The following is a 16,403-nucleotide window of genomic DNA, read 5'->3' on the forward strand; positions in this document are numbered from 1 at the left end:
CTGCCATTCTGATGCATAATCCACCATGGTTATGTAGTGAAAGATAATTTTGATAATGATAATGATTTGGTAATTTTTACCCCTTTTGGATGCCTTTGCATATCCAGCTATGTATCTGACATATAGTTGATTTCCACTCGTTGTCAAATACAAGTCCCTGAGCTTATTTATGATCTTTCACAGTTCAAATACAAGGAAACGGAGCTGCTAATACATCGCAGCATTCTATAAAATAAATTCAGTGAAAACACTGTATCTTTTCAGTGGCAATTCTTCCCAAATTACATTTTTGGGAGAATAAACTGTGATATTTTAGATTTGGTGACATGCTAAATTTCTTAGTGATAATCAAAACAGAGCAAATCCTTTTAGACTCCTCACTCTTAAATTCATGATTTAGTACTAGTGAATAAACATAAAGCCAGAAAAAAATGCTGAGACGTCGTACTACAAAAAATGGTGGTTTAGTTCACATTATTCCATAGAATGTCAAATGGGAAAGTTTCAAATGAAAAGCTGTGACCATGTTAACTGCGGATATTCTGAGAACTAATGGACATGAAACTGTTCTGTTCCTTTGTGCTGTTTTATCTATTATGTATCTGTACCCTACACAGTGTCAGGAAGTCAGATCATGAGCTAAGAAGCATTTCATATATTCTGCATATGCCCTTTAAGTTTCTTAAAACTTAAGAAACAGGACACATTGCAAGTATAATAACATATTTAAATTTGTTGCTTTTCACCGCCACTGTGATTCAAGCTGTAATAGTGGATGTTTTAGATAAGGCAACATTTTAAAAGACAACATACAAATGCCTGATTAAATAATAGAATGAATCCTTCATAAACAGTTGTCAGTTGGAAAGAAAATAATGAGGGATCTGTTAATAATTCATCTTTAAAATGCTTTTCATGTTTTCCATACTGTTTTTGGAAAGGGGTTTAGGTGTAAGTTGTTAACTCTCCTACAACATAGCAAATGTATTGAATGGTATGGGAGGAGCAATGTATAGTATCTGATGGCCAGCACCATAAGTGAAAATAGAATACTATTGCACATTTGTGTATGCTGTTAAGGTGGAACCTTTCTTTCAGAATGAATTGCAAAGACATGTTTCCCACATTAAATTCAAAGGCCATTAGAAGTATGTAGGAAATGGAATTCTGCAGAATACCCCACATTCCATTAAAAGATTAGAAAACCTGCCAGATACTTAAAATAATATTGCACTGAAAACATGCATAAAAATTTGAGTTAGTTAAGCAGTCTTGGGGGGATTGAGTGCTTATGATTCTAAAAAATTACTATTAATATCCCCAGTAATACATAGCTGTTTACAAAAAACGTTATCCTGACCTGATGTCTTACTTTCCATCTCTTCTTGAGATCTTACTCATCTTCCCTGAAGCTTTTCCAATTCTTTCCACGGCTTTAGCCTTTGAACCTCCCAGAGGCCTGTTTTTGAAGTTGAACTTAAATATTGTTCAGAAAAATTAGTCTTCTATCACATGGAATTGTTGGCATTCCTGTACATGTTCAAATTAATGCAGCAATAGCAAAGTGCATTAGTTACTGAGGTGATCAACAGTGAAAGAGCTGACTGGTTTCTATTTTAGAACTCATAATACCTGCCTAAAATTGATACCTTACTGAAAGCAAGCATGGAGAAGTTCAGAGTAGAGTCAACAGAACAGTACTGCTTCAGACTGCATTTTGAAGGTGTTTTTTGTTGTTGTTGTTGTTGTTGTTTTGTGTGGAGTATAAGATTTATTTTAAATGCAAGTTTTAATTCTGCATATATTATGGAAATCCTTTCTATATATATATATATAGATCATATATATATATAAATCATATATATATATATAAATCTAAATACAGAAGTTCTGCACAACATTTAATATGTGAAACAATTTTTGTGTGGGCCTTGACCAGAATAGTTTCAAATCAAAGGTTCTGGGTTTAGCCAAGAAAAAAGCTCTCAGAATTCATAGCAGAGACCAAATTCTGTCCATAGATTATGTTTAATGAAACATGGAACATCGTTTTTCATATAGAGTTGTGTCTCACAAAAACTAGTGTCCTGCATGCAGTGTTCTATCTTATTTTAAGTATCTGCCTTCTTTGATCATGATGAAGGATTAAATTTATGGGGCTTTTGTTCCTGGTCATAATATTCCATTATTAAAGATCTGAGTCAAGGTAGTGTGGCTCTCAGACAAATGATAGATTGCTCTTGCAGCCTTTGTACAGGTGCTCAGTTGGTGTAAAATAATTCTCACAGTGGGGAATTTCTGTGACTAGCAGAAATTCAGTCCCCCATAATGTGAATGTTCGTTGGGAAAAAAAAGCCAAGCAGCTCTAATGTTAGCACATTATCTTAATCAAACATAATATGGAGGGATTGTCAGATAATATACAAAACAAGGAGAGATGCCCCCTCTCTCAAACTGGATGAAAGAGACAAAAGATCAATCACTAGACTTCATATATGACAACAGATTGGAAGCAGAGTAGGTGATAGATTGCAGGATCATTGAAGGAGCTTGCAAAAGTATTGACATCTAATTTTAACAACAGAAGCAGTACACTTACAAAATACTGAAATCAGGCAGATGCTCAAAAAAGGAGACAAGTTAATGAGACAGCAATGGCATAGAAATGATCAGGAAATTATAAGTATGCAGCAGATTAAACAGTCTCATTGTGTGATCCCATTGAAAATAAACAGCAGTGACTATGTGAAGAATTGTGGTATGTGAGAGTATGGAACTGGTAAATCCTTTCCTGAAGACAATGAGATCATTTCGAGACTCAAACAGTTAGTTGAGCATACCTTCAATTTCATCATTATGAAAAAATGACATGGGTAAATTAAGTGTCTATACATGCGTGAGTAAGAAAAACAGAAACTGGAGCGAGTGAGATTGAGGGAAAACTATGGGGAGGATGGTGTTTGAGCATGGGGAGAAATAAAATATACAGGTATCTTAGTGAGGGGAATATTATAATTTGCTTCTGTATCACTCAAACTATAAATAGGAAAATAAGGAATAATTTGAAGTGATTAAATATAATAAGACTATTATTATTAATTTGGAATAAGACCAAAGTTAAATGGTAAGTTTAGGCTAGATATTAGTGAAAATACAGATAATTAGATCACAGAGTAATAGCAGTCCACTTATCGTAGATGTCCAAGAGAAAATGAAAGAGGTGCAAAAGTATCTACCATACCTCTTGTAAGTTAGTGTGAAGAATAGGCAAGATAAGCCAAATTCTTCCAAATTTTGTGCAATAGAAGTCTAAACCTCCTTATCATTTCTATTTTGGTTTATTTAGTTGCTGATGCTTTAAAAACTGCTGCTGTGATGTTTCTTGCTTTTACCACATTCTTTGTATCCTTACCCTCAAAACTGAGGCTAATGGATCTTCTTTTTCCATGCCCTTGTAAAACAAAACATGGGAACAACGGCTGGACATTATTGATGAGAATCTTGCTTGGAGACTCATTTAAAAGTCTTAGGTGTATAGCAGAACCCCTGTTTTAAGCAAAAACACACCTTATCTTTCTTGCAAAGCTTTCAGAGCAGTCTTTTTAGAAATGTTTCTTGCTTTGTATTTGGTTGAAAGGGGTTCTCTTTTTTTTTTTTTTTTTTTTTTAACAAAATAAACTGTTTAGGAATAATACTTGATTTCTTAAAACTGCATTTTCTGCTCTATTTTTCTGAAGTAATTTTCTATTTGTGACCTAATTCTTCTGCAAACCATCTCACTACACCATGTTCTCATAAGAAAATGTCATCAGATGAAGAAAATACTGTGTGTATAAACATTTAACATGTGAAGTCATTCAGATTACATTAGGAATGTTAGCTAGTTAGAGTAAATGACATATGCACAGAATACCAGAAAGGAACAAAAATATTTTCACTTACAGCATTAAACATTTTCATTGAAGGAAAAACAGCTCTATAGAAGTATGTAATTGAGACAAGTATAAAAACTTCCTGAAAGGGGTATTTTACATTTCAATGAAGAACTATGAAATACAAATTTGAGATTGAGGAATGTTCATGAGCGACTTTTTATGAGTATCATCTTCTCTGACCAGTCCTTCATAATACCTAAGTCAGTAAGTAGTTGCTAATAATATGTGGAAATTCTTGCTGGGTTCTTTACCATAAATGTATCTGAAGTGCTGTACAGATACTAGTTTTGCTGAAATCTAAGGAAGTTTTGCAGGGAATTCAGATACTTCAGTTTTCCACCCCCAGGAGAAAAAAAAGAAAAAAAGAAAAAAAAAAAGATTTTTAATGCATTTATAGGAAGCGTCTTTTTAAATTTCATTTATTAGGCTGTTTTTAGTGTTTACTGCTAGTTGTGATCAGATCATTAATATAACAAGTATAAAGGAAAAAAAAAACAGATTACTCTTTGTAATTAAAAGAGGAAATATTTTCAACCAAAAAAAAAATATGTATATATTCATATTTATGTTAGAAAAACAAATGCGATGAATAATTGGAGACTCCTTTTTTAATATTTGAGTTATGTCTGATCTGGGAGTGGCTTACTGCTATGGAAAAATGTGTATTTCATATAAATAAGCAAAGTGTTTCCTAAGTAATCGGTAAAACTGTAGCCTTCCCAATTAACTCGTGTCTGTGCTGAAAAGTTTTGACAGTGGGCAGTGTCCCTCAGAAATCACATCTGTTAACATTGATTAGAGACATAATCTGCAGATTTCTGCTGAACTATATCTGGCCATTAGTCATTTAACTTTGCAATTTATTCTGTTTTTTGAGGCACTGAGTTTGAAGAAAAAGCTACATTACCAAAGTGCTGGTTCTGAGCATCTAAAAACATAAAGATATACAGGGAAGAAAAAGGACTCTAACGTGTTTTCACATTGTACCTTTGCAAAGTTAGAATCAAACTAATGTCAAATCAATGAAATTGGTAAAGCTTCATTCTAGAATACCTTATTGTCCTAAGTATAGTTTTCTAGTCATGTCATCAATTACATAGAGGGAGGATTGACACTTTTCTTCAGATTCATCATTAGTTTTAATTACTTTATAAATGCAATACCTTTTTTTTTTCTTTTAAGAAGCTTCCACCTTAAAAGGCATAAATTTGGAGTTTCTGAAATAGCTGGTCGTGGAAACTTAATGAACTCCCTGCTACTATCTCAGTGCTGGAACCACCTATACAGAAAACCTTCTGAGACCCTTACTGTGCCACCATTTCTTTTTTAACAATGTTTTCTTTTCCCCACTGCACAACCAGGCTCGGCTCCCTTCGTGCTCATCCACCTATAGTGTTTCTGAGGTATACTTTGCACGTGTTCTCTCACACAGTCGACCTGCTCTCCCATCACACTTCTTTGGTTTTATTTATTTTTTTCTTTTTTTTTTTTGCATTGCACTGTGCACAAATGGGGAAAAATCAGCTTGGGGGGCAGACTTTGCATGATCAACCTGCAACCATGTTCAGCGTGGTTTTAAAATCACTGTACCAGTCTGGGACCACCATAATGTATAGTCCAACTAGACAACTACTCCATAGCATAAAAACATAAATTATTTAATGAAAGAATCTTTAGTTATCTGTTACATTAAAAGGGAGAATAGTTTAATAAAAGACTTACATATGTCCAGATAGCAACATGCAGTGAAACTGGAAGGACTCTGTAAAAAATTGCCATCACATTATAGTTGATTTCTTATCTAAAGATAGATTGCTTAGGGATATATAAATTTCATTATTATTTCCCAAAATTCTGGCTTGGTCCACTGCGTGCCCAAAATACATATTTATTGTAAATAATTCCATATCAACTTCACTATAGTCTTCTGTAATAAGCTATAGTACAAGCTTAGCAAGATTTGAAAAGAAAAATACATTTTATTGTAATTAAGATTAAAAAAAAAAAATTATTTATGACTTGCTTTTCACACATTGTTTTCAGGAGTAAGATATTAAGATAAAGTAGAATCCACAAAGTCAGAGGATAACATCAGAATTTATGAAATATTGTCAAATTAGTGCCATGACCCACTATGGGGTTTAGCTTTCAGCTTATAATTGATTAATGGACGAGTATCAAACAGGTGGACTTGAGATTTTCCATAATAATGAATCAATTCTGAACACAGAGTTCATTTATTCTGCATTTTAAATGGATCCCTTAAAGTTGACAAGATATCCTAAAAAGAAGATACTACCCTATCTCATACTATTGGACAAGTTATAAACTTGATGTTAATGTGCAATTAATGAGTATCATGCAAAACGCAAACATAAGGAGCTCACCTACTCAGTTACTCTGTCCCTAAGCAGGGTTAACCATGTGTAAGCAATGCCTTGCTGATACGCATCTAACTTGTTCTCTAAAGCTTCACTCTCTCAAACAATAATTTCTAATACTTCTTTATCCTTATTAATAAAAAAGTTTAATAGTTTCAGTGTATGAACAGGCAAAAGATCTTATAAAAAGTTTTTGAGAAGAAAAATGCTTATCAGATTTTCTGTCATAGACAGATAGTGGCAGTCTGGCTTTACCAGCAGACAAGTTGTTTTTAAAGATGATCAAGTATATGTTCTTAAAGGCACCTGATATGTATATTGCAGTTTGGGCCTCATTACTGTATTATATGAAAGCCTTGCTGTTTTCATCACGATTATCATCAAAACACCAATATGGAATAAATAGGTAATACTATACTCACACACATACCAAGACACAGCGTTTTTTTTAAGCTAATGCAAGGAGCAAGAAATAAAATCTAGTGCTTACAGATGCAAGACAAATGCCATCTCCACTTGACCAGTCCTTCTTCTGAATGATCTACATGAAATCTAAAAAGCAGCTCTGGATCAAATGCCATTCCAGCTTGACGTCACATTGTTTCCCAAGGCTCCCACTGTGATTGTTCCCTCCTGCAAAAATGGTCAACATTCTCTTTGAAATTATGAAGGAAATGTGCCACTTTCAGAGAAACTGCACTCTTGCTTTGCCTGCAACTTGAGCCATTTGTCCTTTTCACAAGCTGGAGGCATCACTGAAAGAAATACAAACGTTTGTCTTAGTGGCTTGTCAATCAATATATACAGATCTCCTTCTTGATCAGGTTCCAAAAACTATTTAACCTCCTCCAAAGCTATCAGGCTATAGTACAAGGATATTACCTGGATATTATCCCATAAGGGATATGTAGTGTAGTTCATAACTTTATAAAAGATTCTTCCTTCAGAAATAGAGCTTAATGTCAAGATGTGTGTCCAACAAAGCTTACTTAACTGCTGTCACCTGCCATTATTTTGCAAAAAGTAATAGGCTGCAGTAAGTTAACAACCTCCTGACTTCTAATTGATATGTTAGAAATTCTCTTAAATTAAGATACTGTTAAATAGAGTCCTAAAAGCCTGCTATTAGGTTTGATCAAGGGTAAGAAAAGGATTGGTTTTGTATTGCATGTCTTGTCAATGGAAAAAAAAAGGACCACACTCTTGATAGAATTCTACAGTCTACATGTATTTCTGTGGTTCTTATTCCAAGGAAATCTTTTTCTTAAGCTGATTCTTAAGCAACAGTTTCAGAGCTCCTTAATTTTTTCATGTCCAAGTTATTTTCAAATAGCTTTGGACCTTCAAAGAGTGCCAGGAGCACATACACAAGAGAAATGGAATTGCAGTTTAGCAAGTGTGCCGTCTGAGAGGTAGAGCAAAATACAAAATAAAAGATAGCTGATCTAAACAAGTTCTGAAACCTGTTTTCTGGAAATAGATATTGTAGATTCATCTTAAGAAACTTTCTTGTAATTTTAATTTTTGAGAAAAGGTCTGGAATTGGGTGCATTGGCAGTCCTAGAACTAAGGTAGACAAAAAGGAAAATGAGTATACTATCAGGGATTTTTTATACTGTTACATTAAATCAATTAAAGGTCTTTAATTGAAGAATTAAAAAATCTTCCAGCAGAAGACAAAGTTGGGTTCTGTATATTCTGCATTGCAAAGAATTTGAGATAGAATTTGTTCCCTAATTTTCTAAATAGAATCTTCTTTGTAGAGATTGTTTTCCATCTTAGAATCCAATAATTAGAAAAGGCATCTTTTCACTGGTTCTTTTTTATTTTCATCAGTTACGCTGGTGAAACTGTGGATGTGGTCAACTGATGATGACATTAGAGAAATGGGCAGAATTATTTTTTAAAAAACTTCTACTTACTTTTAGGTACAGAAAGTTTTTCATAGTTAGCTGAACTTCAGGCATTATAGGGTAGTAGGATTATACACTTATCTACCCTCAGTCAGCAACTTAACAATTCCACTTACCTAGAATGAGAAGCTGTCTCTGGTTTAAGTCAATTAAATCAAAGTGAGTTTCTTTAAAAAGGACTCCCTCATGGCAAGAGAAGTAAGAGCTTTAATGCTAAAAAATGGTGTAGTAATATCATATAAATTCATATTCTATTTCAATTTTATTATATGCAATAAAGTTTTTCCCCGCTTTCATAAAAACATGTTAGCTTTATGCTTGTAATAGTTTTAAGTGTTAGCAGGAGTACATAAATGATCTTTCTAAGAGTGGAAATATTAATTAGGAATGATGCCAGCTTAGCACTTGTACAGTTTAATATGTCTGTAATACATCTACATAATAATTTACTCTTTATCCATAGTTACAAAACATAGTAAATTTAATTTAAATACCAGTAAGTAGTTCACTTAAGAAATTGGTTAGATCAGATCATCTTTACATCTTACATTTTTGAAGTACTTTGAGTTCAGCTTTTATCTTAAAAATGCTGTTCAAAATGTAAAACTGACTGACCAATGAAAGAAGGTCCATAGTATCCTAATTTGTGTAATTACTTATAGGTAATATTATGCAATGGCCCCATTTTTTATCTTCATTTGTATCAGAATTTTTATTACCAGCATCAATCTCTCTTTCTTTCCCTTCCTCTCCTCTGGCTTCTGCATGTGCTATGTGTTTGGCTAAAAGCGTAATGAAGGAAACCTATTCATCTGCTGATTGAAAGTATAGTGGCAGCAAAATGTTTACTGCAGAGCTATCCCTTGCTTAAAAAAGAGAAAAGAAGTGTTTGCAAAGAAGACATTCAGGTCTGTAGCACGTCATGATTTCTTTTAGGCTCACTGAGTGGTTAGAACATGATGCCTTGTATTACGAAAAACCTGCAAAGTTACGTTATTTTTCTCTCCCACAAAGTAAATTATTTCCAGAAAAACAGTTTTGGAATATGTATTCGCTGCATACTGATTAATGCGATTTGACTGCATACTTAACATTGTTAGTTACACAACAGAGACTTCTGTATCCTTACCTGATAATACAAGAACAGAGGGACCAGTACAGGACATTAAGTACCAGCAATATTCAGAGAGGAGGAGATATTGTTTCCTGCAACGGGTAGTATCTGTTGAATTTGCAGCTTAAGAACTCCAGAGACTGCAGGAAGAGTCTCAAGAGTTTTAGGTTAAAGTGTTCTATATATTTTATATAAAGTATATATTACACAACATTGTAAATAAACAAATCTTGTTCTTTAGAGTTGAAGTCAGGTAAGAGACTGTTTCTCCTTGTAATTAGGCTACTTTGAAAAGAAGTCAGTGTGGCAAGACTGAGACCTGCAATTCTGACTTTCAGGCATTTACCAGCAGCATAGAATCTAGAATTGAATTTTAGGTAGAGGCTTTTAAGTACCACTGTCAATACCTGCAGTAAATCTGCACTGCTCTGCACAATTGGTTTGATTATGGGCGGACTTTATATCTTAAGGGCAGAGAGGACTGTTTTTGACAGTCAGACTTAAGAGCAACCTTTATGTGGTAAGCCCAGCATTTCAGATTTGCTGCCTATCTGCAAATTCTGCGTCCAGGACTTAACAAAAAGCTTTTCTGTCTCTCTTAAACTAATAAGGTATGCCAGCTTCCTTGTGCTGGCTTAAGACCGTGGCAGCCCCTTATACTATATAGTCCTTTTGTTAAATTGGGTTTCTTACTCTTTTGTCAAAAATACTTCTCCCTAGATTACTAACCAGTGAGCTGATACAATTTTTGAGTTAGTTTATTCAGATATTATAAATTTCCAGCACCACTTTATCAAATAAAAAATTTAGAAGAATAAATTTGACCACAGTAATTGACTGTGCAATTGTCAAATAACTGAAAATTGTTCAGTTGATTCTTAAGTACCAGCAAATGCTTTAATGTCAGTATTGTTTTTATAATTATGGATTTACTGTAATGGAAAGGAAAATTCTAAGAGAACATCCACACACAACATCCGAACCATGAATTGTATATTGCTCAAGTTCTGTTTCTAGAACTGTTCTTGAAGATCATTAGTACAACAGCAAGAAAAGTATGAAATAATCCTAAGAAATGTAGGTAGATGAAATACCATATGTAGTCTTTAGACTTTCAGGTATAATGAGGAAATTATATGGGTTTGTTATTGGTCAGATTATTGGGCTGGTTTTATATTCAGTATTTAGGCCCTTGTATAACATACTATTTTAAATGTATAATGCATCAGCTTGACAAGAGTGGCACAAAGTTTATATTTTTTAGTTCAATTAATTTCCATTTCTGTGATGCTATACTTTGGATAAGCGAGACAAAATGAAATAAGTATAACCAGTTCCTCTCCACTCTCTTTGCTGTTTTCAAGCAGAAATCCATCAGATAGAGAATTTGGTTCTAAACATCTGACAAATTCACTAATGCATTGAAGAAAAACTGCTTCATTAAGTTTCATTTGCCTAACTCATTGCTTTGTGAACTCTACGGAGTTCTCCTGTGGAGCTGCATTTTGAACTTTGAAATAATGTTTTTCCAATTTAGCTATGTCTTTATTGGTGAAAAAATCATTTTCATTCATGCTGAGGTTTTCATTTTGTTTATGGATATAACGTTACTTAATGTGTCAGGTGTGTCTTTAACAAGATCCTCAGCTTGAAAAGAGGAAAAATATCTTGAGAAAAAAAAATGTCTTTATGTTTCTGTGATATCTACAGCTCAAAAATGAACACAACAGAGCCAATAAAGATATACTAATCCTTTGGGTTTTGTACAATTATACTGTTATGATGTAGTCATGCTTTTATGTGCTATATTTTTACTGTTGCTAATGGAAGGGTGAGTTTTTAAATAGAATTTGTAGGTTTTTCTCTTTCAGACATGAACATGAGGTCAACGTTTTCTATTTGGTAATTGATATTTAAAGCATTACTTTATTATTATTTATTACTTATTTATTTTATTACTTTTTTATTATTTGTTTTGCTGATAGTAGTACTTTGGGCTTAAGAAAAACAAATGGAATAGAATTCTAACTTCTAGAGAAATATGGTTTCCTCAGGAAACTAAAATGCAAAACTTTATGAAAAAAAACAGTGATCTAATATCGTTTTTATAGAAAACAGCATTACTACTTCTATCTTCATTCTTGTTATTGGGATCAGCAGCTGCACAAATATCTTATGTACCATTCTCTCTGCCACACCAGAATAGAGAATTATTCTTGTCATAAGAACTAGATGACATATAAAGAAAGGCATGACAGATCATAAATGAAGGAATGGGAAATCTTCAATTTACATTAGGAAGGAGAGTGCACTATAGCAATAATCTGATCAAGGTGTAAGTGAGTAACTTTGATGAATGTCATTGTACAGATATGTACAATACAATTCATTTTTAAAATTTCATTTTAAAATATCTTCCTACGTTTGTACTTGCACTTTGAATGCACTTTATGTTTGTTTATCCACTGTGCTACATCCCAAATTAGATCCATCAGTATTTCATACATTCAAAATAAAAGCAAAATTATACTTAATCCTGCAGCTTCTCTGTGCATGGTACTTACCTTAGGACTTCTGCCAAATAACATTATCCTCTCATATAGAAGTTTTGCACATTTTTTTTGTTTTGTACTTTTACATTCACTCCAAGCACTAGGTTCTTTTACAAAGAACTGTTTTAACATTCAGGAGAGTGGTAAAATCTGTGGTTTTGAAAGTCATCTCATTTCCTATCAAAGTTTTTGGTTTAAAACTTACTTCCTCAACCTATCAAATTTGTAATGCTTTTTGCTTGTTTTTGGTAAAATGCTTGCCCACTGTGCATTTGTCAAGGAGAGAATACAAAAAAAATCACTGTATCGATTAGGAAGTATAGGCATTAAGAAATGGAATAATAAAATCACAGATACATTCCAGGTAATGTTAAATTCATTTCTATATTATAAAAATCAAGTAGTTTAGAAATCATTTCCATCCTTCTTCATTTGAAACTTTAAAGTTCTTTGCTTTTTGTTTCAAGAAAAGATAAGTCTTTACATTTCAATTTTAAATTCCCATATGTGAATTTATCCCTTTCTTCTTCCGCAAAATCAGAAGACATTCCATCCTTCCTTCTGGTAGAGATGTGCAATCCTTGATGAAACAAATTAGGTCAAGTCACAGAGCTATTAATATCATTTTCTTTTGATTGGTTATAGTTTAGAACCACATATGTAATCTGCAGTTGCACCTTCCAGAGGCAGTCTTGTCACTATCTATTTATAATTACATCCATTTAATCAATTTTTTTTCAATTTACTTATGCTGTATGGTATCGAATGTCTTGATTAGGTATGCCTGTGAGATAGATTTCCTTTCTAGACAGTCTTTTTTTTATTATTATTTTTTTATTTTATTTTTTTAATCCAGAAGCAAGCTGTTTGGCAGCATACAATGTTCACTGTTTATTTGGACTTAAACAGTTGTTTGAGAATCCATACATTTGCTTGTACTCTGTTCCAGCAGTAATAACTCTCAGTGCAGCTGCTCTCTAGGTTCAGCTCCCAACAGCAGTCTAACTCCTTGGAGTCAGCTCCCAAAGAAGTCTCTGGAAAATTAGCCTAGATGATCATATCAAAGTAGATCCGAGCTTCTGTTACATTACTGTTACGGCTTTTGGAGTATCCATTGATGTAAATGCTGTAAATGTGATCTAATTTGTCTGAGTCTCTAGTGGACAGTATCTGTTTTTGAGGCATGGAAATCAGTTTAGATATGCACAACTGTGTCAGTGTCAGTTGCATATAGCTCAGATGTCAGTGGATTCTCGTCAGTGCTCCTTATGTGGAAAACATCTTCATGTTTTCCAGTTTTTCAAGTGCGATTTTGTAACCTGGAAACAAGTTTTTGCTAAGCCTAATTACCATATCACTTTTCATTTAAGAGCTGGAAGAGAGGAGTGTCCATAATCACAACATTTTCCATTTCAATTTCTCTTCTACCAATTTCCAAGGTTCTGTGCTGCTGAAGAAGCCCAGCCACATTAATGTTCTGTTCTCACCCTGATGTGCTGGGCATATAACTGCTGGGAAGAGGCTGCTGATTGCCATTGTGCTGGATTTTGCAATGTGGAATGTCGAATTTGAGAGCACTAAAGAAATCTTATCCTTTTGAGCCTTCGAGGCTCAAAGCAAAATCCTAAGTGCAAATCTTGTTCCCAGCAATTCTGTATTTCTGCTTGCTTTCAAAAAGAACTGCTAACTTGTGTTTGATAGTGTAGTTTCAGTGCAGCATTTGCTCTATTCCAGTATCTCCTTTTCCATTGCTTATGAACTCTCTGAAATCATCAAGTTATTCATCCATGAGGATTCTGATTTCACTTTGAGGATTCTCCTCAGAGGAATATAGTGAGTGTTTCTGCTTCAACAGACAGGCAGAAGCGTAGCTCTTCACTGAGTTCTCTGTACTGGTAATTTACTGCCCAGAAGATAGATTCACAGACTAAAGCTTTGTTTTCCTTACAATTCTTGCTCCCTAATTTAAATGTTAATTTAAAAGAGCTATGTTCATTTTTATATCTGAAACTGTACAAGTCTGAATTTTAGTCCAAGTACTATATACATCAGTGAATATAATGAACACTGTTTTCATTATTCAAAAATTTTCCTAACCGATATTCACTGGTTCTTGGTCTTGTACCTGAGACCGTTCAAATTTGACGCTCATATCTCAAATAAAAATGTTAAGCTTAAGCAAAATCATTAACAGGAATTCATTAATGCAGAAAGCATCATGTCATTTTACATAACCATGGGAAACATGCTTTTTTGTAAGGCAAAATCATTTTGGTTCTTTGTCACATGTGATTCTAAACAGCTAATTACTGAAATTTAAACTTTTCATAAGTACAGAGTTTATTAAGGATAGTAAAGGGAGCACCCCTCTCCTTCTTTCAGGTCAGGTGCAACAGTTGGCTGTTGGAACAGAAAACGGTGCTGTAGCAGAAAGCCCGGAATGGTTACCAAGCAAGACCGTGTTGCATTTTCTGTCTCCATACTGATGCAAACTTCATGTTTTGTGCGGGAAAACTTTCTTGAACTATTTTCAGGGGTGCTCATTTTCTCTATGCCCTTCCTGAGACATGTACTGAGTGATTTTCACATAGGCTGAGCACTCCAAATGCAGTTGAAATAACTGGCAGCTCAGGGGCTTTGCATTCAGAAATAAATCCAGATGTAGGCATGTCAAGTTAAATTTAGTCTAGACATCTCTATGTCTCAGTTTCTCATTTGTAAGGTAAAAATATCCCTCTGCTTCACAAAGATTTTATAAAAATAAATTTCTTCATGTGTACAGGGACATTTTATCTTGTAGAAAAAAGCATAACAGAGAAATCCATGAAGATCTACGTAATTCTCTGTTCAGAACAGAGATTGGATAGTGTTTAGTAAGTGAAATATGAAACCACTTTTTGAACAGAGATGTTAAAATGAAATAGCCTTGTCTCATGCAGAAGTTCTACTGAAAATAATTCCAAGGAAATCATAATGCCTACATGTCAAAAGAAAAACGAGGGCTGCACAAGTAATATTGATCAGATATTTCATAACTGTCAAGTGTTTCACTTAAACGTTACTTGAATGTGTTTTCATGAAGAACTTGTTTTGAAATTCACAAAATCTTCAGAAAGTGATTTTGAGGTTTGCACTATTCAAGAAGAATAGCTTCCTTATTTTGCAGTAATTTGGAAATTGGATTGTTTTCATGGTGCATTGAAGTTGGCTGTTGCTGGGTCAAGGAAGACAAATGTGAAGACAGTTGAAAATTCATTTAAAAGCAAAATGCTTGTAATAGAAATGAAACATTTTAAAATGTCAATCTTGTTAGTGTATGCTAAAGGTTAGGGAGTAATTTATAGTGTACTTGAGGACAAGAGTTTTATATATCACTTCTCTATTTTTAGTCTATGTGATTGACAGCAGCTTAAAGTCAGTTGAACTGGAATGGGCAATGAGTTGAAATAATCTGAATACTGGTGAGACAGGATATAACTCAGTTATCTAACACATCTAAAGCTGATGCGTCAGTCAGATTGCCAGGGTATGAGGTTGTGTGAAAATCAGACTGAATGGTGGAGTGATAATTCCACAGCATACAAAGGGTTTTTCAAAGGAAGAAATTCAGGGAGAATATTTGACTTATTTTACCAATGAGTGCTCTTTTACAAATACAGATAGCATATCTATGTACAGTGTTACACATTAAATATACTGCACTTAATTATTTTCTCATATGCTGCTATTACTTCATATTCAACATAAAGACAGCCAGAGTTTAAAAATATAGAACACCTGCTTGTATACACACACACCAATTAAGGTAAATTGTTTACATTTCTCCTCCTCTCATATTACTGCTTTTAAACAGATAATTGCTTAGTTTATGATTCCTTTTAGCAATAGTTATGTCTGTGTGCCAGTAGAACTACAGTAGTTAGCATCATTTTTATCTGTGCAAAAAATACAGCTGACTCAAGTTTCTAAACTGTTTCCCTACAAAGAACACTCAGAAATGATGGGGAATAAAAGATGGAGGGAAATTGGAAGCAAATGCAAAGGCTCTCTATCATATAGGTTAATTTTATGTCATTCTTTACAGCGAAAACATTTGTTCTTTTAATAACCTGCTTTAACTTTTGGTTAGCCCAGAAATAGTCAGACAGTTGGACTAGATGATCTTTGAAGGTCCCTTCCAACTGAAATATTCTATTCTATTCTATTCTATTCTATTCTATTCTATTCTATTCTATTCTATTCTATTCTATAATATGTTAGGCAAATAATTCTCATGTCTGTGGCAAAAAAAAAAAAAAAGGGCAGAAGGAATCTCGTTCTCTTATATCTCTTAGGAAAGGAAATTTATTCACTCTGCCTATATTTACACAATCTGCCTCTCAAACTAAAGGATATTTCCAGGGCATTTGGGCATTATTTAAGATTTTCATTCAAACAAGTTAAAGATCTTGCTCACAGTTAATGATACAAGTAGTAGAATTGTGTTTTTTTTTTCCCAAGTGCATTGT

The 16,403-nt window shown here is 33.6% G+C and overlaps 1 protein-coding gene across 7 annotated transcripts in view; it reads left to right on the forward strand.

Annotated features, from left to right (window-relative positions):
• GPHN (gephyrin) overlaps positions 1-16,403 on the forward strand; it is a 295,654-nt gene that overhangs the window by 221,055 nt on the left and 58,196 nt on the right. For 5 of the 7 annotated variants that reach the window (XM_035326893.1, XM_035326894.1, XM_035326897.1 and 2 more), the window contains one exon: positions 5,297-5,338. The exons of the other annotated variants lie outside the window; for them this stretch is intronic. In XM_035326893.1, coding sequence (XP_035182784.1) covers positions 5,297-5,338 — 42 coding nt within the window. The remainder of the gene's footprint in view (positions 1-5,296; positions 5,339-16,403) is intronic. 7 annotated transcript variants of the gene reach the window in all.

This window comes from Oxyura jamaicensis, chromosome 5 (genome assembly GCF_011077185.1).
Source record: "Oxyura jamaicensis isolate SHBP4307 breed ruddy duck chromosome 5, BPBGC_Ojam_1.0, whole genome shotgun sequence".
Lineage (NCBI taxonomy): Eukaryota > Metazoa > Chordata > Aves > Anseriformes > Anatidae > Oxyura > Oxyura jamaicensis.